The sequence below is a fragment of the Anolis sagrei genome, chromosome 3, assembly GCF_037176765.1.
Source record: "Anolis sagrei isolate rAnoSag1 chromosome 3, rAnoSag1.mat, whole genome shotgun sequence".
Classification (NCBI taxonomy): domain Eukaryota; kingdom Metazoa; phylum Chordata; class Lepidosauria; order Squamata; family Dactyloidae; genus Anolis; species Anolis sagrei.
Genome location: NC_090023.1, coordinates 76,792,574 through 76,815,798, shown reverse-complemented (window position 1 = coordinate 76,815,798; position 23,225 = coordinate 76,792,574). Strand labels below are relative to the sequence as shown.

At 39.7% G+C, this 23,225-nt stretch overlaps 1 protein-coding gene across 4 annotated transcripts in view; it reads right to left on the bottom strand.

The window, feature by feature from the left end:
* Nucleotides 1-9,519: 9,519 nt before the first annotated feature.
* DIPK2B (divergent protein kinase domain 2B) overlaps nucleotides 9,520-23,225 on the bottom strand; it is a 45,302-nt gene continuing 31,596 nt past the window's right edge. For all 4 annotated transcript variants that reach the window (XM_060770243.2, XM_060770241.2, XM_060770239.2 and 1 more), the window contains 2 exons: nucleotides 14,189-14,477; nucleotides 9,520-10,582 (listed from right to left, as the gene is read on the bottom strand). In XM_060770243.2, the coding sequence (XP_060626226.2) occupies nucleotides 10,242-10,582; nucleotides 14,189-14,477 (630 nt within the window). In that variant the 3' untranslated portion in view covers nucleotides 9,520-10,241. The remainder of the gene's footprint in view (nucleotides 10,583-14,188; nucleotides 14,478-23,225) is intronic.

The following is a 23,225-nucleotide window of genomic DNA, read 5'->3' as shown; positions in this document are numbered from 1 at the left end:
GTGGATTAGTTTACTGATTCATCAGATTCTGCATTGAGTGAATTGATAACTCGAACTTCCAGAAATACTGTATTATATGTTATGTTGCCTACATTAAGCATCGATATTCTTCCATTAAAAGTTTTGAAACGGTATAGGAACATACTCCTCAACAGATTAAGCCATAAGAAGGGGAAAGGTTACCTAACAGCAAAATGTGGCTATAAACCAGAGTTAGCATATGACAACATGCTAAAAATAAATTCTACCTCGAACACAGAAATTCTTAAAGAACAGAAAGTTGCATCCTGCACTTAAACCACCCTCAAGATGAGTTTGACTTCTTCATTTATTAGACTGAAAATTCATTGAGAGTCCAGTGATTTCTGTTAAAGATGACAGGATGTACCAAAACATTGCCATCTTTGTGTGAAATAGAATTCTTACTGCTCTTGGATTTCATAAGTTTCTTTTGATGTGACGATGGATTCAATTTTACAAAAGCAAGAAGGGATCACATTAATTCCCGTGGACCCTCACCATGAGCGATCACTCATGTCTGAGTATGGCTGACATCAAGAAGTAGAGTCTTGGCAGTGAATCCGTAAATGACTACGAAAACCTATTCTAGTTACACACAGTGTTCCACATTGAGGACACAGATTTCCAGATGTAAGGCGATCACAAAAAGGATTTGCTTGATGCATCTTTCTCTTTGCATGTTTTTTTTTTCCTTTCAGCCTCTTCGTGCCTCTTCAAATCCATAGCACTGTTGCTAACAGCTGACCTCTAGTTACAGTGCTCAAGTCCCAGAACTACCCAGTTCCTGTGTTTACATCATATTTTTAAAGGTTAGGTTAAAACCCATCATTAAATCTCCTGCTGTCTGCCGACATCCCGTCCTTTGTTCTTGAGTTGAAAATAAAGTAACTGCTTTGGGAAATGGTGATTAAGCATTTGAAGAAGGTGGCCAGACTAGCGAAGTTGATGGCTGAGAATCATTGTTTCAGTGCTGATGATCTTGCTTCTTCCAGAGTGCTGACACTTGTATGCCTGTCTTCCCAAGAGATTTGCAGGATTTTTGAAGGCAACGCTAATGGAATCTTTCCAGAAATTGAGAGTAACATTTGTAGACGGTCCATGTTTTGCATGTGTACAATACAGTTGGAAGAACAGTAGCTTTATAAACAAGAATCTTGGTATTCCTACAGATGTCCCAATCCATGAACACTCTGCTCCACTTGAAAAAATGCTATGCTCGCAGACTGTTGTATTTTAGCATCTATTACAACTTTTGAAAAGAAGTGGCTACCAAAGTAGCAGAAATGGTCGGAATTTCCTAGGATAAAACCATTAAGCTATATTGTTGGCATTGCAGAGAGATTAGTTTGTTCCTGCTGGTAGAGCACTTCATGGTTTTTGTTTCTTTTTAATGTTAAATGAAAGGCCAAGCTTTTCATACACTTCTGCTAAGGTAGCTTGTAGGTTTTCCCTTGAATGAGAAAGTTGTTACCTTACTTTTGGATTTCAGCCTGCTGAAAAAGCTTGCCATTTGTCCAATATATTATTTCCACACCAGTTGGAAGCTTCCCGTCAACAAGGTGTAGAATCATATCTATGAAGATGTAAAATAAGGTTGGGGCAATCCCTCTATGACACTTGATCCCACTTTAAATGGGTCACTTTGGGAACCATTGAATTGAAGACTGTTGCAGTAATGTCATCATGGAGGAACCATAAGATGTTCACAAATAAATCAGGGCATCCAATTTTCAAGAGGATGGTTCAGAGAGAATTACAATTCACAGTGTTGAAGATGTTTGCAAGGCCAATGAATGCCATATACAAATACTGATTTTGTTCGCTGGATTTTTCTTGGAACTGCTGTGCAGTGAAAATCATATCCACTGTTCCTATGGAGAGTGCAGAAGCCGTTTTGGGATTCAGGGAGGGTTTCTTCTGAAATAGGGAGAAGGCAGTTTGTGATGATTCTTGTGAAGATTTTCCCAGCTGAGATTAAAGAAGATACCTTTTCACCCCTTTTGAAAAGAATAACGATAATGGCAGTCCTGAAGTTCATTGGGATCTTCTCGGTCACCTACCTTTTTTCAATAAATTTATGAAGGAGTTGTGTCAGTTCAGTTTTCCCTTGTAGTCAGCTGTGATTTGCACATATGGTATATTCCTGCGCTCACGCAGGCAGCAACAGAAATTCTCGAGACTAATTTGATGGTTAGAGTAGCCCCGCCCACCTTCCCTGTCCGTATAAATAGCCCATGGGAGGGGCTACGATCAGTTCTTCCAATCCGCCACTAAAAGCAACAAGGAAATCAGAGACTACAATATATATTTCAAACTAAAAGAAAATAACTCAAAGTAGCTCTAACTATGGCTACTACCTCTTTTAAAAAGTGTGTGTCGTGCCCAAATATCTGGACAACGACGCACACCCTAACTGCCTCCTATGCCTGGGAAAAGAGCACCTCTCCCAGGCATGCGCAATTTGCAAGGCTTTCACGCCGCAAACAAGAAAAAATAGAGAATTACCACTAAAAGCAGCATTATATGAACAGGCTTTACTACCTACAAAGCCTGGAAAAACAGTAAACCTACCTCAGGCAAACCTTATCAAAAACAACTTAACTGAAACAAAGAAAAAGAAAATAAATAAAACTTTAAAAAGCCAAGCCGATAAAGCCCTCGGAAGGAGGCGAAGCGGCTCCGTTAAACCAAACTAAAAAACACAAGCCGCAAGACCCCTCGAGAGGGGGAGAAGCGGCACCACAAAGCCAAGCACCAACTAAAATGGCGTTGATGGCGACCGTGGAACAAACGATAACCATGAACAAAGGGGCGGCCCTTCAAACGCTTACTGATACCTACCCTAAAGAGCAAAATACCTCAGCAGCAAGAGAAAATGTATCAGAAGCCTCAGTAACTCCTCCCGTTCTGGCTCGTTGTGTAAACAACAGCCTGGATTCAATAATGGAGGCTCCTTCTTTCATGCCGCCCCCTCCCTCCAGACCTCTTCAAATAAGCCCAAGGCGCGCTCGAGATCGAGCTCCATCCAGGCACTCAGTGAGACCTGGGAGGCGTCGAAGTTAAAGCCGCTCGGTATCGAGGAGCTCGAGCTCCTCCTCCAGCTCCTCCCCCTCATCAAGAACCAGGAAGCAATACCGACGGGGGAGGAGCCGAAGAAGCTCCTCTCATTCATCCTCGCTATGGATGAATAGACAGTGCTTGCCTCCGCCGCAAGCAATGCTAAACCAAGGAGGCTTTTGGCAAATGGCTCCCAATGGACAGATGGTATTCTGTGGAGCACCTATTTCTATGCAGTGGCCATCCATGACTGGCCCCAATGTAAACAAGCAAATAAGCAATAAAGAAATAATAAATACAGAAGTTTTACCTTTAAGACAACTAGATGGCTCATCACAACCAAAAACTACAAATTCTAAAGAAACAATTATACAAACTCCTATGCCAGTTAATATACAACCAGAGACAATTCAGCTAGAGGAATCAGAATCCTCAGATGATAATACCAATCATTTAGAGGAGACGAAAGAAACAGAACATGATGTTCCTAATAATGAAGATTACACAAAGTTTGCAACCTTAATGACAAGGATGATGCGAGCTCTTGATTTGCCAAGATGTTTGCAAGGCCAATGAATGCCATATACAAAGACTGGTTTTGTTCCCTGGATTTTTCTTGGAACTGCTGTGCAGTGAAAATCATATCCACTGTTCCTATGGAGAGTGCAGAAGCCGTTTTGGGATTCAGGGAGAGTGTCTTCTGAAATAGGGAGAAGGCAGTTTGTGATGATTCTTGTGAAGATTTTCCCAGCTGAGATTAAAGAAAATACCTTTTCACCCCTTTTGAAAAGAGTAACGATAATGGCAATCCTGAAGTTCATTGGGATCTTCTCGGTCATCTACACTTTTTCAATAAATTTATGAAGGAGTTGTGTCAGTTCAGGTATGCCTTTAGAGATTTTAACAGGAATCCCATCAAATCTGCTAAATTTGTTATTTTTTTATTGGTTAGTGGCTTTACTGACTTCCTCCAAACTAGGCAGTAGTGCAAGCTCTTCCCTGGTTTGTTGTTGGGGGATTTGTGAGAAAATCTCTTCAGCCACATTGGTTCTGTGGTTAAGAAAGTTATGGTAATGCTCTTTCTAATATAGTGTAATCTTAGTTCCATCTAATGAATGTAGAGGGTGTATCCCATGATTCACTGGGCCATAAATGACATATGTGGCCTGAAAAAATCCCTGTGCATCAGGGACATCTGCAAAGTGTTGGATTTCTTGAGCTTTTTAATGCCCATCAGTGAAGATCTTTTCGTCCACCAGTGTAGATCTTTTTCATAGCAGCATAGTCTCGTTGCCATATTTGGAATGCTTTCTTTTCCTTAATGATTATATGTTGGATCTCATTATGTTGCTCACACTGATCTTAATGTTTCACAGTTTGATATCCAATAGTTTGTTCACAGGCTGTAATGATAGAGGTCTTCAGTTTATTCCAGTGTTCCTCAAAAATCTATGGGTAGATGAGCCTTAAGTGTTGTTTGGATAAGGGCTCTTTTAAAGGTCTCTTGGATATCATAGATACAACATTTTACCTGAAGCTGAAGAAAATATTGCTTGACCATGTGCAGGTGTTATGGTTCAGTTTTGTAACCATTTTAACTACATAGATGTGGGTATCTTCCATAGCTATAAAGGATTTTCTAAAAGCAAGTTGCATTTGCAAGTGTTGCCTATTCACTATGGTGACAGGATATCCAAAATACTGAATGTATCCAAAAATAATTAAAGTGATTTAATATTGTGGCCACTCTAGTACTGTATAATGCAAGTCAGTAATGTAAACTGTCTAACAATAGCTCGGCTTTCTCTGGTTCATCATGTTGGATCATAATGAAGCAGAAAGGGTTATTTTGCAGACTAAATTCCATAGCATTGGTGGAAGTAGAAGTCTTAGACTTTATATATTCTTCTGAGACATCTTCACAAAATTGAATGAGACATAAGTGAGAGTAGATGCCAGACCTTTCTGTTGAAATAATTTTGTGTGAAAACTTCACGTATTTTAGAAGGTGAAATGGTCTGTTTTCTCGTTGTATAAGGGAACATTTTTAAAGCATGCTGATAAACAACAAGATGGAACATGTCCACAGAACAGTGACCAAGGCTATCTAAAGCCTAGAAACCAATCCTTATGAGATATGGGCACTACGGGATCTTCCCTGAAGCTATATTTGAGCTTGTTTTGTTTTGTTTTGTTTTGCATAACCTCCTATTTGCAGTATTCTTTCAGGACAGGATGGAGGTAAATAAAATATTTAAGTTATCTTAAATACATAGTAATAACTCATTCTAATTTGTTGTTGTTCTCCATTCGTTCAGTTGTTTCCAACTCTTCATGACCTCATGGACAAGCCCACGCCAGAGCTCCCTGTCAGCCGTCACCACCCCCAGCTCCTTCAAGGAACTTTAATTATTATAATTATAACTTTTAAATAATTACCATTTATAATTACCATTTATATTGAATATCACAAAGTCCTGAGATGTTGCTTTAAAGGATTTGTAAGGAAAATTTAAAATATGTTGTTTGAATAATCAATATTGGTAAATAATCATCTTGATATTGGTAGTTTGGAGAGCTGTTGGAGTAACAACAGTAACATACATATTTTTATATATTATTTTCTATGTTTTGACTGAATTTAAGACAATTCGTATCCTCAAATACATAAAGCCATTTGTTGGCTAGCAAATGAGTGGTGGCATCAGACCATATATGAAGACCTGTATGTGAAATTTTCATTTGCAGAGTAGACAATGAATGCTGTAATATACCTTACAAGCTGTTTAAGGTTCTTAACAATATTCGATCAGATGAAATGTTTGCCACATTATTTTTTCCAAGTGGAAATTATTCCTCTTGTTTAATTTAAGGGTGAGAATTGAGGTATGCCTGGATGTTGTACTGCAATTCCTAGCATTCTTGGCAAAACTGGCTAGGGCTCTTAGAACTTGCAACATTGATAAAGTCACAGGGAAACAGGCCTATGAGAAGACTCTCAGAACAACATCCTTGGGAGACTAAAACTCTGCTATTGAATCTAGGTTCCTAAATAATGATAGATATCTTTCTTTGGCCTAGATCTCTCTAGCTAAAATATCATCCCCTTCCGCTGCAGTTTATCTTAATTACTGGTGCTAATATATGGAATGGCAAATAACAAATACCATAGCTCAGTAGCAGAATTGTTGCCTTTCGCTCTTTTGCATCTCAAGGTAGGGATAGGAAGGACTCCTGCCTGAAGGTAGGCATAGGAAGGACAGAAATCGGTAGTGTACAGGGTGTTAACAGACAGATTCAGCTATTAACAAGATTGATCTGAATAATTGCATTTTACTCTAAAATTAATGTATGTTCCACATTTGTAAATTACATGATGCACAGATTCTTCTGGATGATATGGACAAGCAATACACTCACTTATGGATTATTGAGTGCATGTCAGGGAGAAAAAAACAGAGCCAGTAGATCCTGCCAGCCATGAATGAATTTTCACTGTAAGCACCAATCTCTCACTTTATTTTTATGATGTTTCTGCATTCCCAAAGATGATTTTTAGCGTATCTTGTTCATTATGTAAAAAGAACTGCTTTCTGGACCTCAAGTAGAGTTATAAAGTATATCTGCCAGTTCTATAAGGGACATGTTTTCCAGACATCAAGTAGGACATCTTCTAATGATAGACATCTGGCAACCCTCATATTGAGCGAACAATGACCTGACTTTATATAGTGCTGTCCTTCTTAAGTTATCTTGGCCATTTTCCCCTCTGGTGTCTATATTTATGTCCTTTTATTGTAATGTATTTTTTTTTCTTTTCTGGAAACCGACGGACCAGCATCTGAGGACTTACAGTATGGGACCAATCTTATGTTGACTAGCACTGGTACAGGACAGCCTCCTCTCAGAGGAATTGTGGCACATTTACTAAATAATAACTTAAACAGTTAGTGTGAGCATTTGATCAGCTGATGGTCTTACATTTAGCAGCTGGAAAATATGCCATCCTCATATATCTGAATCTAATTGGAACTTTGGGGTGGCAAGAATACACATCAATATTGATGCTCCCTGTCAATAGTAAGGACACATAGCCCATGGAATGGAACCATAGCATCAGTGGGACCAGCACATAGATGCAACTTTTCTTCAAGAAGCTCAAGCAATATTGCTGTGGGACTTGAGGGAGGATGCATAATTTTTCTGCGTTCTCTTAGCGAAACAGCAAAGGAAGAACAAGAATCGGATTTGGCCCTCCAGAAGTTTGGACAAAAACTCCCACAAACCCTTCTTTTATCCTTAACAGTGATTTTTTAACGTGCTTTTGTGCTGTTTTAAATAAATATTTCATAGAACTTAGTTTTATAACAATTAATCCCAGTTTGTCAGGGACAGTCCTAAATCTACCCCACTTTTTTCTGATGTTTTTAAATTGTCTCAGATTCTTTCTCCCCCATCCACTTACTCCCTTTTGCCTTAGCTTACATCAATTGTAGCAAACAGAACTCAAAGTATGAAAGTGTAATTTGCACGTAGTTAACTCAGCAGGGGAAAAGGGCAGGAGGTGGTGAAGTCTTGTCCTTCCTAGTAAATGCAAACAAAAGCAAACTCCACTAGCTTGAATGTTCTTCCTAATTAGTAATTTCTGCCATCTTGACCACACTCTTGATATTGCTTGGCCACACATGTTTCAAATTTCATGTTTATTCTGTAAACCACTTGGGTCCCATGGTGGAGGAAGTGATGGGAAATAAGTAAGAACATCAGCCTTGTTGAGTAGTATGCATGAGAACATAAGGAGGGCTAAAGGTTCCTTGTTCTACAAATATGCCACCTTTCAGAGATAGAGGCAGTTTTCCAATAGTTGCCCTAGTAACAATCATAGCTGAGGTTACCAATACCATTCCTACTCACCAGATAGACATGGGATATTACAATTCTTGGAGCTGCTACTACTCCACCTCTGGTCATATTCATGACCATGATCTTCCTTGTAGGCTTTTCCATAGGAAGCAAGTGTTGAAAATATCAATCCCATTCTGCTAAACTTCCTCAGATCCATAAATCTATAGCCACAAAGATAACAGCAGAAGCAACTTGCAGGTCAGAGGAGAGCTACATCTAGCCCACACCCAACTCATAATTCCATATTCAGAAATCTGTAACCCACTGTCTTATAGAACTCAGCACAAACACAAAACAATCTGTGTGTAATGTCAAAGTGTATTATCAAAAGAGCATATTCCATTTACCAAAATCCCCAGAAACAGGGTACAAAAATACCTGGGCACCCCTGTTAAAAAACTGGGGATTTTGGTAAATGGAATACTATATGCTCTTTTGATAATACACTTTGACATTACGCATGGATTGTTTTGTGTTTGTGCTGATACCTTACAAATACTCTGGGATATTGTGTAGTGTCTTATAGAACTCCCCATAGAAAACATCATCTCTCCAATCTCACACTGCTCAATTCTTCAGATTCACACATTTGTAGTCTGCAAAAGGATCACTGGGTTATCCTTATCCTTTGTCCTTATGCAATGTAATGTAAAGGGGAGAGGGATCCAAACCTTGTAGGCAGAGGTGTTCAGTTGCAATGGGTCCTGGGCCGGTTTCCTGCCCTGGGACTTCCAGTGGCCAAATAAACTATAAAAATCCCCCCTCCCCCCCCAAAAGCAACTGGAGGTGACAAAGTCAATTTCTTGTTTTGAATAATAGGTGAGTGTGTTAGAAATGGCCCATGTTACTATCTTTAAAAAGTAATGGGAGGTTTGTGATTAAGATCTTTGTGTAATCAAGTATTGAAATGTGAGCTGTGGGTCAGGAAATCTCCAATTAAATTGTGACCTTAGCCATGAACATTGCCTTAACCAAACTGCCATCTCCAAACCTTCCTTCTTCTAGCGTTATTATAATGGCATCACACGTTGAACAATCTAACCACATTATCATCATGCTTATGACATACCCTTTTTAAAGGCAGAGAATATACATGCTTACGCAGTTTCCTTACGCTATTTCTTGTACCCTAATGTGTTCTGTTATGCTGTTTTATGTCTTTGAACCACTTTGTATTAAGTCATTTTTCTTATTATCAAAATCAACATACTTAGCAAAATCCTTTCTGATGCCCCCTGATTCTTGTCTTCATTCCACCTCAACACCCACTTGTCAAGGTCTGCCTTCCAGACACATATGCATTATCCATTTTGTCAAACAGATAGTCTTAAGAATCACTTATGATCCTATTTCATCCCATGGAGATATCATTAAATTTGTATTAAACTGTTACACCTGTTGATCCTTCCTCATCTTTCTAGAACTGCAGGTATCAGCGAAGCTTCCTTTCCACTCCTCCTGTGACTGAGGCAAGCCTTTCCAGTCAATCAGTCTCTGTTCCAACAAGAACAAATGAAATGAGGCTGGATAGGAAAGTAGACTAGAGAACAAGAAGATTTAATGTACCTGTGGTAAAAGAAGGTGAAGTGAAAGCAACCAGATGGTGAAGCCCAAGTAGCCTCCTGTAAACTATTAATCCCCAAAAATCAACCCAGAAATAATACAGATGCAAATCATGATCTCAAACAGAAAATTAGTCAAATCCATACTTGGCTACAAACCTAACTTACCACTACAGCTGGGGGGAAAAGAGTGACCCAAAATAATGGCAATTCTTAGTAAGTCTCTGCTTTCCTGAAAAAGACAAAAGATTCAATTTCCAGCCAGCAATCAGGAAAGTCATTTGATAGTTATTCAATAATTGCTTTCTATGCAGCTGACTCAGTAAAAATAACTAAAATTGTATCTTTGGCCCAATGCACTTCTGGAAAAAAAAATCTAGAAATGCCATGGTCTGCAGCAACTAGCTTGTATGCAAGCAATACTGTACATTTGGGTGAAGTAAACAAGAGGTGTTAGAACATAGAAAATAAATAAGTGGCTCAGGGTCCTGCATTGCCACATAGGTGCTACGAAGCTAACTTTGAGAGCTTTTGAAAACTGCTAACCCAACCGAGCTACAAAGTGTGGCCATGGTACATTAGCAGAGTGGAAAAGTGTTCATGTCCCTGTGGACTGAATAATTCCAGTTCTTGTAACTTCAAAAGGCAAGAGAGACATGTGGAGAATAGCTTTGAGATCCCAGCAAAACATTTTCTTCAGGGATTGACACTATATTTGCAGTCAGGATAGCGGTAGGTAAAATGGGAATCACAGGTCCTTAGAGGTTTCAAAACGCCAACTAGCTCCTGAGCTGCCAGGACAATCTCTTCGTTGGTGAGAGAGCTGTCTGCACAGATATTCAGAGCCTCGTCGATCTTCTTTTGCACAGGAGATAGAAACGTTCTTTTTAAGAGCTTAGATAGAAGTTCTGCGCACACCATGCTGAGGCTCTGGGTATGCTTGATGGAATTACAGGAGGGGACCACAGACTGGCAATTGGTCACCAAGCAACTAAAAATATCCTTCTCTTCCTCTTGTCCATCCATCCATTGGCTACCTAACAACAACAATAACAAATGTTAGTTAAAAATTAGTTACAGATTTTTTAATTGTGGTATATTATTTTAATTTTATTTTAATTTTAATTTTAATTATGATTTTGCTGTATGTATTTCAGTTGTTTATTGTATCTGTCGGGCTTGGCCTCATGTTAGCCGTCCCAAGTTCCTGAGGGGAGATGGTGGCAGGGTATAAATAAAGTTTAATAATAATAATAATACTCAGTTCTTGTGGGTTTCTTCGGGCTATATGGCCATGTTCTAGAGGCATTTCTCCTGACGTTTCGCCTGCATCTATGGCAGGCTTCCTCAGAGGTCTGCTGGAGCTGGGAAAAAAGGGGTTTATATATCTGTGGACTGACCAGGGTGAGACAAAAGGCTTTTGTAAGTTGGGCTAGGTGTGAATCTTTTCAACTGACCACCTTGATTAGCATACAATGGGCTGACTGTGCCTGGAGCAAACTCTTAATGAAAGGTGCTTAGAAGTCCCTGCCTGTTTTTCTCTCTGCTGTTTTAATTTTAGAATTTTTTAATACTGGTAGCCAGATTTTGTTCATTTTCATGGTTTCTTCCTTTCTGTTGAAATTGTCCACATGTTTGTGGATTTCAATGGCTTCTCTGTGTAGTCTGACATGGTGGTTGTAAGAGTGGTCCAGCATTTTTGTGTTCTCAAATAAAATGCTGTGTCCAGGTTGGTTCATCAGGTGCTCTGCTATGGCTGATTTCTCTGGTTGGAGTAGTCTGCAGTGCCTTTCATGTTCCTGGATTCTTGTTTGGGCGCTGCGTTTGGTGGTCCCTATGTAGACTTGTCCACAGCTGCATGGTATACGGTAGACTCCTGCAGAGGTGAGAGGATCCCTCTTGTCCTTTGCTGAACGTAGCATTTGTTGGATTTTCTTGGTGGGTTTGTAGATTGTTTGTATGTTGTGTTTCCTCATCAGCTTTCCTATGCGATCAGTGGTTCCCTTGATGTATGGCAGGAACACTTTTCCTCTGGGTGGATCTTCATCTTTACTCTTGTGGCTTGTTCTTGGTCTTTCAGCTCTTCTGATGTCTGAGGTGGAATATCCATTGGCCTGTAGAGCCCAGTTGAGGTGGTTCAGTTCATCTTGGAGGAGGTGGGGTTCACAGATTCTTTTTGCACGGTCTGCCAAGGCTTTAATGGTGCTTCTTTTTTGACTTGGGTGATGGTTGGAGTTTTTATGTAGATATCTATCTGTGTGTGTGGGTTTTCTGTAAACGGTGTGACCCAATTGTTGATCTGGTTTACGGATGACTAGGACATCTAGAAAAGGCAATCTTCCTTCCTTTTCTTTTTCCATAGTGAACTGGATGTTAGAGTGGATGCTGTTAAGATGTTCCAGGAACCTGTTGAGTTCTTCTTCTCCATGGCTCCAAATGGGCTCTACAGGCCAATGGATATTCCACCTCAGACATCAGAAGAGCTGAAAGACCAAGAACAAGCCACAAGAGTAAAGATGAAGATCCACCCAGAGGAAAAGTGTTCCTGCCATACATCAAGGGAACCACTGATCGCATAGGAAAGCTGATGAGGAAACACAACATACAAACAATCTACAAACCCACCAAGAAAATCCAACAAATGCTACGTTCAGCAAAGGACAAGAGGGATCCTCTCACCTCTGCAGGAGTCTACCGTATACCATGCAGCTGTGGACAAGTCTACATAGGGACCACCAAACGCAGCGCCCAAACAAGAATCCAGGAACATGAAAGGCACTGCAGACTACTCCAACCAGAGAAATCAGCCATAGCAGAGCACCTGATGAACCAACCTGGACACAGCATTTTATTTGAGAACACAAAAATGCTGGACCACTCTTACAACCACCATGTCAGACTACACAGAGAAGCCATTGAAATCCACAAACATGTGGACAATTTCAACAGAAAGGAAGAAACCATGAAAATGAACAAAATCTGGCTACCAGTATTAAAAAATTCTAAAATTAAAACAGCAGAGAGAAAAACAGGCAGGGACTTCTAAGCACCTTTCATTAAGAGTTTGCTCCAGGCACAGTCAGCCCATTGTATGCTAATCAAGGTGGTCAGTTGAAAAGATTCACACCTAGCCCAACTTACAAAAGCCTTTTGTCTCACCCTGGTCAGTCCACAGATATATAAACCCCTTTTTTCCCAGCTCCAGCAGACCTCTAAGGAAGCCTGCCATAGATGCAGGCGAAATGTCAGGAGAAATGCCTCTAGAACATGGCCATATAGCCCGAAAAAACCCACAAGAACTGAGTGATTCCGGCCATGAAAGCCTTCGACAATACATAATAATAATAATTTCCTTGGCACTTAAATTGCCCTATTTTCAACATTCTCTGGGTTTTGCACAGACTTTCTCTTTAAAAAATGAATGCACACAATAGTAATTAATCTACTTGGATTTTAGTTACAAGAAAAGGTAACCCCACCAAAATATTAGGAATAATGTCTTTAAGACCTGTTTGACTGTGGTATAGACTGCCTTGGTGGGTAATGGGTTCTCCCTTTTTGAGTGTCTGCAAATTGTGTATTATTGAATAATTACTTAATTTTTAAAATATCTGTCTCAATTGTATGTAGCAGCTATACCTCATTCTGTACCCCCCCCCCAAACAGTTCTAGAATAGCTTAGAAGATATCTGACATAGTTCTTGTCATCAGGTTTATAGTCTAAATGAAAGACAGATAAAGAAGGAGGGATTTAATATATTGCTTGGGAATGCCCCCAAATGCACTCTTCGGTGTAGAGCCTTCTAGGAATTTGGAGCTTTCTATCAAAAATGTTTTTATGGGGGAGGGGGGGGGGTTTAATACTGGGGTTTTTTTGGGCCAAAATGCTAAAAATGTCCAGTAAGGGGTTGCATTACTATAACATTTTCTGGGTTCCTTAGGCCAGTTTACCCCATGAGAGACCTAAAGGGGAAATCCAAAACAGGAAGATAATGCCCCCATAGGCCCCATAAGCATTTGAGAGCATTTTAAAAAAATGCAGGAGCGAATGCAGCCCTTCAAGTTCTTCTGTGTGTGAATGCCTCTCCCTTGTCTTTCACAGTTTCTCATAGCTCGTATAGAGGTATTAAATTATACCTAGCACTGCATAGTATGAAGAAGAGGCAACCATTCTTGAAAATATGTTTGTTTCCCATTATATGGAAAGCTAGTGCAGTTCAAGAAAGAGTGCACCCCCTACAGCTCTTCCTTGATAGACAATCTTTCCACATGCAACAGTTTATAGAACATTATGACATCTGAAATGAAGACGTCCTGCAAGGGTCCATCTCACATTTGTTGGAGTCTTCTTCACTTAGTAGTAGACAACACTATGAATATATGTGTAAGAACACAGCACATATATGTGTGTGTGTATATACAGACACCTGCATAACTTCAGTTGAGTTTGAATTTGACTCCCAAATAAAATCTGTCAGCTTAGCATTGTGTGGAGATTTCTGCCACTTGCTGCCTATTGTAATTTTAATTCACTGCTCTACAATTACATGCCCATGCCTAAAGAGCAAATGAATGCAATCTATTTTTTGTCCTGCCTCATATCTTCTTGTGACAGACGCTTACTGAAAGATGAATGTGGGTACCTTCCTGCTTGTCAATGACTCCCAGAGTGCTGGCATCTCGGATGAACAGATGTCCATCACTGAAAACGCCAAACGTGCCAGTATCGACATGAGTAAAGTAGAAGAAATAGCTCAGATCATTATTTGCCATGGACTCAAGGATAGCAAGGAGCTGAAGAGCCAAATCTGCTGCCACTTCAGGCGTTGTGCCGTAGAAAGCCTTCAGGGGTCTGGTGCTGGTAGTAACTATCAGCCGACCACAGGACCCCAAGTATTTTGGAAATGGCCAGCCTTCTGCTCCAGGAAAAATCTGTCAAAGAGAGGAAAAGCTGCTACTGTTGGTAATAATATGTACAGGCAGTCCCCAAATTATGAACAAGATAGGTTCTGTATGTTTGTTCTTAAATTGAATTTGATTGTAAGTCAGAGCAGGTACATTTTTTCAGTGTAACTTCAGCCAAAAATATATATTCTTTAGCTTTGGAAGGGTTAGCAGCCCACTGGTGTTTGTTTTGCTGTCTGTGCTCCCATTAAGAAGATTTCACCATACTTTCTGTCCCTGTGATAACTGGATTTTGAAAATATTGGCTTGTTGTGGAAACAAGTATTGGTGAAAAAGTTTCAGTTGAGACAACTTTCCCCGCGATAACTCTCCCAGGAGTTAATTTTCCTTCCTAGACTTGGGTGTTTTTAACTTGGGTACCACCTGTAATATGAGAATGTAGATTACGTCTGACTATAAACAGCCTTGCACAACTAATCATTACATTGTCATCAGACCTCACTTCAGCAAAGACTGGAAAAAGTATGAAAGGTCTGCAATTTTTTATAACAGGTGTTAATTGTACCTAATAAGTATTATGAGATGTAAAAGTAATCCAGACCATGATGGCATTCAGAGGAACAGCAGACAGAAAATGACAGCAAATGTCCATGCACAATGTTCTCTCCCTACTTCGCCATTCGCTTTCCATGTTTTCCTCTGTTTCGCATTTTTTTAAAATAAATAAATAAATATACAATACAAGTAACAAGGGAACACTGTATGGATGGATCCCTGTGTGGCCTGGATCCAGATCTGGGAGACCTTGCAGATCTGGATCCTGCTGCCCCTGGGGGCAGCAGCAGCGGTAAGGGATGCGCCAAGGAGGAGGAGGAGGAAGGTGAAGAGGGCCACCACCACCAGCCCTCTTCATCTTCCTCCTCCTCCTCCTTCCTTCCCACTGCTGCTGCCCCCAGAGGGAAGAAGAGCCACCCAAGGAAAGTGGACCACAGTCTTTGGCGGGCAGTGGAGGCAGCAGAGGCCCAGGCGGCAACAACAAGCCTCCTCCACCGGGACTATCTGCTCTGGAGACTTCTGGTGCAGCAACAGCCAGAGGGAAGAGCCGCCAAGGAAGGCGGGCCATGGCATTACTACTACCATCACCATCGAGTGAGTGTGAGAGAGAGGGAGGGGGGAAGGGGCAGTTCCACTTTGTGGATTTTCATTTATTGCGGATGGTCCTGGAATGTAACACCCGCAATAAGTGAGGGAACACTGTACTGCTAGCCAGCTTCACAATCATGCTGATGCTGTTCTCTTCTTGAGCTGCATCACACTACACAATATTAGCACTGAAGGCTCATGTAATATATTCATACTTTTCTACTAATTTCCCTGTCTGTAAAAATGGATCTTGTACAAGCTCCAATCTGATTCAAGGCGTATGTAAGGGAGAACATGGCCATATAATCATTGAAGAAGTGCAGTCTATTTTTTAATTTGTTCTTCTTCTTCTTCTTCTTCTTCTTCTTCTTCTTCTTCTTTTTTTTTTTTTTTTTTTTTTGGATAAAGCACCTGTCGCTTACATCTAGCAATTCCTTAATTAATGCACTAACTGTAGGCAAACAGCTTGGGCTACATTTTGTAGGTGATGGTGTTACTTTTCCTTCAGTGAAAGGCATCCATTTCCAAGGGTCCATCATTCATAATATTTAATTGTATTGCTATTCTCTTTTGGGAGTATTTTTGGGGTGTAGGAGGATGAGCCTCACTATTTTGAGTAAGTTGGGAGACAGAAGTGTGTAATATTTTAAAAAGATAAATAGGTCATCATGAACAACACTGGGAACTGAAGTTCAAAATATATGGATGGTGTCAACCTAGTGAAATTTGGATGAGGACCAACCTTGTATCCCACTTGTATGTTAGCATATTCAGTCAGAATATGCTCACTTATGTGCCACTGTATACACATACTATTCTTGAAAACCAGTTACATAATACTTGTCCTGTTTTGTCAATGGTTTGCTGTTACCACATGGAAAATGTTCAGAAAGAATTGTTATTTTCCATTAAGCTGATGTCTCAAAATTGTATGTTGTACATACTTAGTCATGATTATAAGCTAGTTTATCTCCACTACCTTCTAAACCCTTGCTATATCAAAATATCAGGGCACTTAATTAGATAGAAAATAATTGGTTTTACTTTTGTCAAGTTTTTTTTTATTTGAAGGGTGAAATTAATGAGCCAAATCAAGGCTAAAGTTCTACATGTAAACTTTGCTTATGATATTTTTTCTAATTTAAGAAAGACTCAGAAAATTATCTCTTACATCAAAAGACATTTGTTGCAAGAAACATTTATTACAGGCTTGTCAGAATGGGTGAAAGTACAAGTAGGTCACTAAAATGCACACATGAGTAACCAGCTTTCCAAAACTGTAATATCTCTCAGTTTTCACTGCAAATGCTGAAAATGGCTGTGGGCTAAAAATAATGATCTCAAACATCCAACTAGTGAAGGCAGCAAAGTAAAACAGAAGGATAAAGTATATTCTACTTTTTGTGAAAATGGGGAAAATTAAAAATAGAAAAAATATATATTATATTAACTTTAGTAAAAAGACTACCTTGGGTCCCCAGATGTTGTTTGATGCGATCTCTCATTAGCCCCAATGAGTACTCACACTAGCTGTACATGGTAGAAGTTGATAGATCTACAACACTTTTAAACCCAATTTTAAAAGCTTATTCTTTGTGAAAGTTCTGGAAGCCTGGGGACGGTGGAAACAGGTGACTTATAGATCTGTGAACAGCAAATCCACTCCAGGGCACTTTACCTATTTTGGTAATATCATGTAACACCTCAAGAAGCTCCTTTGGGAGATGTCTCCTGAAGTCAGTAATGCCATTTCTGCCCAAAGAATGTTTCTGCTGCATGAGGGAAGGAACAGAGCTTGGTACTAATATGTTAGTTGTAATTCATGACTTTTTGTCATAATGAAGGTGTCACTAATTTACGTTATGGATAATGTGGTGAAAAACTTGCCTGTTCAGCCACTTGTACTCTTAAAGCCACATTAAACAATAGAAGGGGGATATCGCATGGTTCCAGTGCAACCTCTTGTTCTATTGGGGATATTAAGGTGATACATCTTTTGTATCATAAAACATCAGTTTGCAGCACTGAAATTTTACAAAAATAACCAGCTGAAAAGCAACTATTTTCACCGTGTTTGAGAAATAGCATTATATATTATACATAGTTGCTTTGAACTTGAACTGTAATGTTAACTGGGGTGTGTGTGTGTGAAATTTTAACAGTAACAAATTGGTTTTTAAAACCAGCTTTCCAAATTGAGGAGGCAAGAGTTGATGTTGTAAACCAGCCTGAGTCCCTTGTTAAAAGTGAGAAGACTGGTATATAAAAGTTCTAAATAAATAATAATAAATAAATAGTAGCTCACATCCAACAAGGGACATCATCTGGGATATGCTTAATAAGGAGTAAAATAAGGACATTGCCCCTTCCTAATAAAAATTATGCCTTCCTCAATGATTTTCTACTTCAGTCCACACATTTCTATTACTGCAGCAACTTAAACTTTATTTATATATTTACTATATTTATATCCCACCTGTGACGATGTGTAAATTTTATTCCTTTGGTTATGTGTAGTTTGGACAATGGTTTAGGGATGGTAAGTATGGGAGGTTATGTTTTGTGGGAGTGGCTTGATGTTAGCTAAGTTGCCATAGCAACAGGGGCGGAGCCAACCGCCTCTTCAGGGGCAGCTGTGTTTTAAAAATCCAGTCTGTAGCCGGTGAGCTACAGGAAGAGACTAATTTCTCTAGTGGGAGAAATAGGGAATTAGTCAGTGGCCGGAGAGCTGCTGAAAAAGACACTGAATCCTTTGGGGGAGATTCAGGGAATGAGTCTGTAGCCGGTGAGCTACAGGAAGAGACTAATTTCTCTAGTGGGAGAAATAGGGAATTAGTCAGTGGCCGGAGAGCTGCTGAAAAAGACACTGAATCCTTTGGGGGAGATTCAGGGAATGTGTCTGTAGCCAGTGTGCTATAGGGAAAAACTGAATCTCTTAGAGATTCAGGGAATCAATTGGTGACCAAAGTGGTTGCAGAGAAGGACCCGGTACAGGGGTTGTTGATTCTGAATTAAGAATCAAGGTTTGGCTGGGTTTAAGCCTGTTGTGCCAGCTGTGAAACCTTATGAAGTGTTTGCCTGAGTTTACTCATGAAACCTTTCCAATGTAACCATCAAGATTTATACCTCTTTTGAAGAACAGTTATACATTGTTATACTCCTGTTAAAATAAACTTGTTGCTGTTTTCCTCAAGCCTTGCCTGATACAGTTTCTTCTAAGTTGAACAGCCTGCAATAATAAAGTCAGCCAGAAACAGTCCCTTTATAAAATAGTTCCTAGGCTGATATTGATCGTTGCCCGGCTTCCCTCATAGATTAGGTGGCAGTGGGTGTTTTACCACGTGCACCTTCACAATTGGTGGTATTCGGTGGCATTAAAACGGTCATCGTTACAATTGGTGGCAGCAGTTTAATAACGACACTTCTTCACAATTGGCGGCAAGCGGTGGGATACGTTTAACATCTAATTTAGTGCCTAAGATCACCTAAAGAAAAAATCCTGAGGTAAAAGTTGGAGCCAAAGATGGCGGCTAAAAAGCAAGGCAAAGTAACAAAGGAGGTTGAGTCTTATCAAGAAGAGGGAAGCTCAGACTCAGACCAAACTCCTATGTCTGAGTTACAGTATAAATATCAGATAGAGTTAAGGAAATTAGAAATGGAAGCCCAACAGAGACAGGCAGAAATGGAGTTTGAGGAGAGGGAAAAAATCAGACAAGCTGAGGAGAGAGTTAGGCAGGCTGAATTACGGAGAATGGAATTAGAAATTGAAAAACAACGTTTAACTCTCCCTCAGACACAAGTGAATATACAGGAGAGACCAGAGGAGATCCCTATGGATCATATTTTGAGAAAATTCCCAAGATACAATAAAGAAGATAATATCGAAAAGTTCTTAATTTCCTTCGAACGATGTTGTAGAGACTTCAATGTAGCTGAGGAAAAATGGATGGCATATTTAAGGCCACAGATTTGTGGTAAACTCCTGGAGATTTACAGCGACATGGCAGAGACAGAACATAAAGATTACTCTAAGTTTAAACGAGAAGTTCAACAGAAATTGCAGCTGACACCTGAATTTTATAGGATGAAGTTCAGGATGATCAAAAAAGAAAAATATGAGAGTTATTCTCAATTAGCTTCCAAACAAGCACAATACTTTGAGAGCTGGATCAAAGGTGCTGAGGTAAATGACTTCCAGCAGCTCAAAAACTTAATTCAAAAGGAGCAGTTTTATCAACAGGTCCCCCTTGATTATAAATGGATTATACAGGATAGAAACCCCGAAACTTCAGCACAAGCAGCTATCATGGTGGACCAGTTGATTACTTTAAAGGAAGGATTTAAAGTAGAAGAAGGAGTCAAAAAGGAAACAAGACAATCCCAACCGCCATTTAAAAAATCTGACTGTGGAACAGACTGGAGTACAAAACACTTCATGTTTACCCATCTGTCAACCTATGGGACCGAAACCCGAAGCAAGTTTTATTGTAACTGAGTTGGTTCAAGGGACGAAAGGAGAAAATGAAATCTCTAAAGAAGAAAAGGCTGAGAACACACTCCAGACCTTGTTTGATACAACTCAAACCGAAAAGACAGAGTTAACCCCAGAAAAACCAAACCAATTTGTAATCAGAAATGAAGTTCTATGCGGGGAAGTTTTGGACCACAAGTCTCCAGCTGTTTCTTACACTCAAAGTGTGGTACCTCAGAAACATGATGAGCACCCAGATGGAGCTAGTGATGAGAATGTAGGGACAGTGGTTCCTGCAGAACAAGTGATGGATTCTGGGGAGAAAGGAGAGCTGGAGGAGTCGTTGACTTTGGAGGAGGTATTACCTTCAGCTACAATAGACATGGTTGAGAGTACAAAACATCAAAAAACCTTCTGTAAAGCAGAGATCAACACACCTAAAAGACTAGTTGAAGTGAAGATAACTTCCAGGCATGATTCATTCACTATGGAGGTTCCAGATGATCGCACAAAAGAAGTTTTGAAGATCGGAACTGTGATTAAAGTTAAGAATCTAAATGAAACTTATCAAAAAGAAGAAGGACATTTTGCTGAGAATGAAACATTGGATCAGCTTCTTCTTGCTAAACATGAACACTTCAAAATGCCTACAGATGAAAAGAAAGTAAGCAGAGAGAGAAGATCTCATCATACATCAGAAAAAGAAGAGGATAAAAACCAAGCTGATGGACTGTTAAGAAAAGGGATATACACTGACTATGTTAGTCTTGATAAAAAGACAAATCTCCAGTTCCAAGGTTTAAAGGTTCATCCAGACAGCAGTGATGAGACTACAATAGAGAAAGACAATGTTCTTGTTTGTTCTTCCAACGGTGGCGGATTCTCTTCAATACCAAGAAGAGATGTTCAAGGAACTACAAATTCTTCATTAAGACCTGATGCTAGGTTGGAGCAAGCCTTTATTTGAGACTTGAATCTCAATGAAAGCAGAACTGTTCCTGATAATTGGAAGGTCAGGCTGAAGGAAGAAGCTCCAGCAGCAAAAGAAGAGAAGGGAGAAAATTTCCTACAGCAGCGTGGTAACTTCGTGGAGAACCAAGAGACTCTTGATTGTGAACAACCTGTGGTTGACTATAGAGACTTGAATCTCTTCAAATTGTTCAGACTTCCTCATGATTTTGAAGGACTTAATGATATTGTAGGACTGATATATATACAAATATTGAGAATGTATGTCAGTAGAGTCACAGGGAAATTAGCCAAGTATGTTGCAAAGGAGATGGGAGGAATGTTGGAGATGTGAGACTTTGATATTGCATACATGGATGATATTGGATAACTGATCAATATATGGTTTGTATATAGTTATATGATGTTGGTATTATCCAAATTATTTTTGACCATTCTAGTTGATAGAAAAGTCAAAAATAATCCCTATGGGTTGGGAGGTGTGACGATGTGTAAATTTTATTCCTTTGGTTATGTGTAGTTTGGACAATGGTTTAGGGATGGTAAGTATGGGAGGTTATGTTTTGTGGGAGTGGCTTGATGTTAGCTAAGTTGCCATAGCAACAGGGGCGGAGCCAACCGCCTCTTCAGGGGCAGCTGTGTTTTAAAAATCCAGTCTGTAGCCGGTGAGCTACAGGAAGAGACTAATTTCTCTAGTGGGAGAAATAGGGAATTAGTCAGTGGCCGGAGAGCTGCTGAAAAAGACACTGAATCCTTTGGGGGAGATTCAGGGAATGAGTCTGTAGCCGGTGAGCTACAGGAAGAGACTAATTTCTCTAGTGGGAGAAATAGGGAATTAGTCAGTGGCCGGAGAGCTGCTGAAAAAGACACTGAATCCTTTGGGGGAGATTCAGGGAATGTGTCTGTAGCCAGTGTGCTATAGGGAAAAACTGAATCTCTTAGAGATTCAGGGAATCAATTGGTGACCAAAGTGGTTGCAGAGAAGGACCCGGTACAGGGGTTGTTGATTCTGAATTAAGAATCAAGGTTTGGCTGGGTTTAAGCCTGTTGTGCCAGCTGTGAAACCTTATGAAGTGTTTGCCTGAGTTTACTCATGAAACCTTTCCAATGTAACCATCAATATTTATGCCTCTTTTGAAGAACAGTTATACATTGTTATACTCCTGTTAAAATAAACTTGTTGCTGTTTTCCTCAAGCCTTGCCTGATACAGTTTCTTCTAAGTTGAACAGCCTGCAATAATAAAGTCAGCCAGAAACAGTCCCTTTATAAAATAGTTCCTAGGCTGATATTGATCGTTGCCCGGCTTCCCTCATAGATTAGGTGGCAGTGGGTGTTTTACCACGTGCACCTTCACAATTGGTGGTATTCGGTGGCATTAAAACGGTCATCGTTACAATTGGTGGCAGCAGTTTAATAACGACACTTCTTCACACCACCTTTCTCAACCCTGAGGGGGACTCAAGGCGGCTTACACAATGGGCAATAATTCAATGCCTTAAAAACAATATAGATCCAATATACAATTAAATAAACATTTCAATCAAAAATTTAAATGAGATTAAGATCATTAAAACATATAAAACATTTCAATTATAACTATAAAACCACATTATTTGCAATCATAGGCAATTCTGGTAATAATTACACATAAATGCTCACACTTTCAGCTGAGCATTTAGAAGTTTGCAGTTTAGGCACCTGAATAAAAGGGGCAGATGAGACTGCCATGGGACTGGAAATACAAGAGTTCTAGGTGTGAAGTATTTTCAATATCTCATTATGTAAAATGCTAGAAATTTGGGGAATGAAGGAAAATTTCAAGTGGTGGTGCAGAATTAAAAGGGGGGGGGGGGCTGCACTGAGAGTCCAGTGCAGACTCTCAGAAAAAGTTTATTTGATGAAGTGATGGTGTTAAGTTTCACCAGAAATAATCCCTAGACGTGCTGAGAGCAATACATACACACATACATTAATGGTATTTGCTTGTTTAAATAAATAAATGGGTGTTTAAGATTATGTGAAAAAGAATTTTAAATATCATTTTTAGATCATTAAAGAGCCCTTTTCAAATCCTACCTCACCAGTAAACTCTTTTTTTAAAAGAAAAAGCTTAGATTCGTACATAATGGTCCCTTTCTTCCATGCAAGTTCACTGTTGCTGCTGTTGGTACATGACCTGAGATTGGAGCC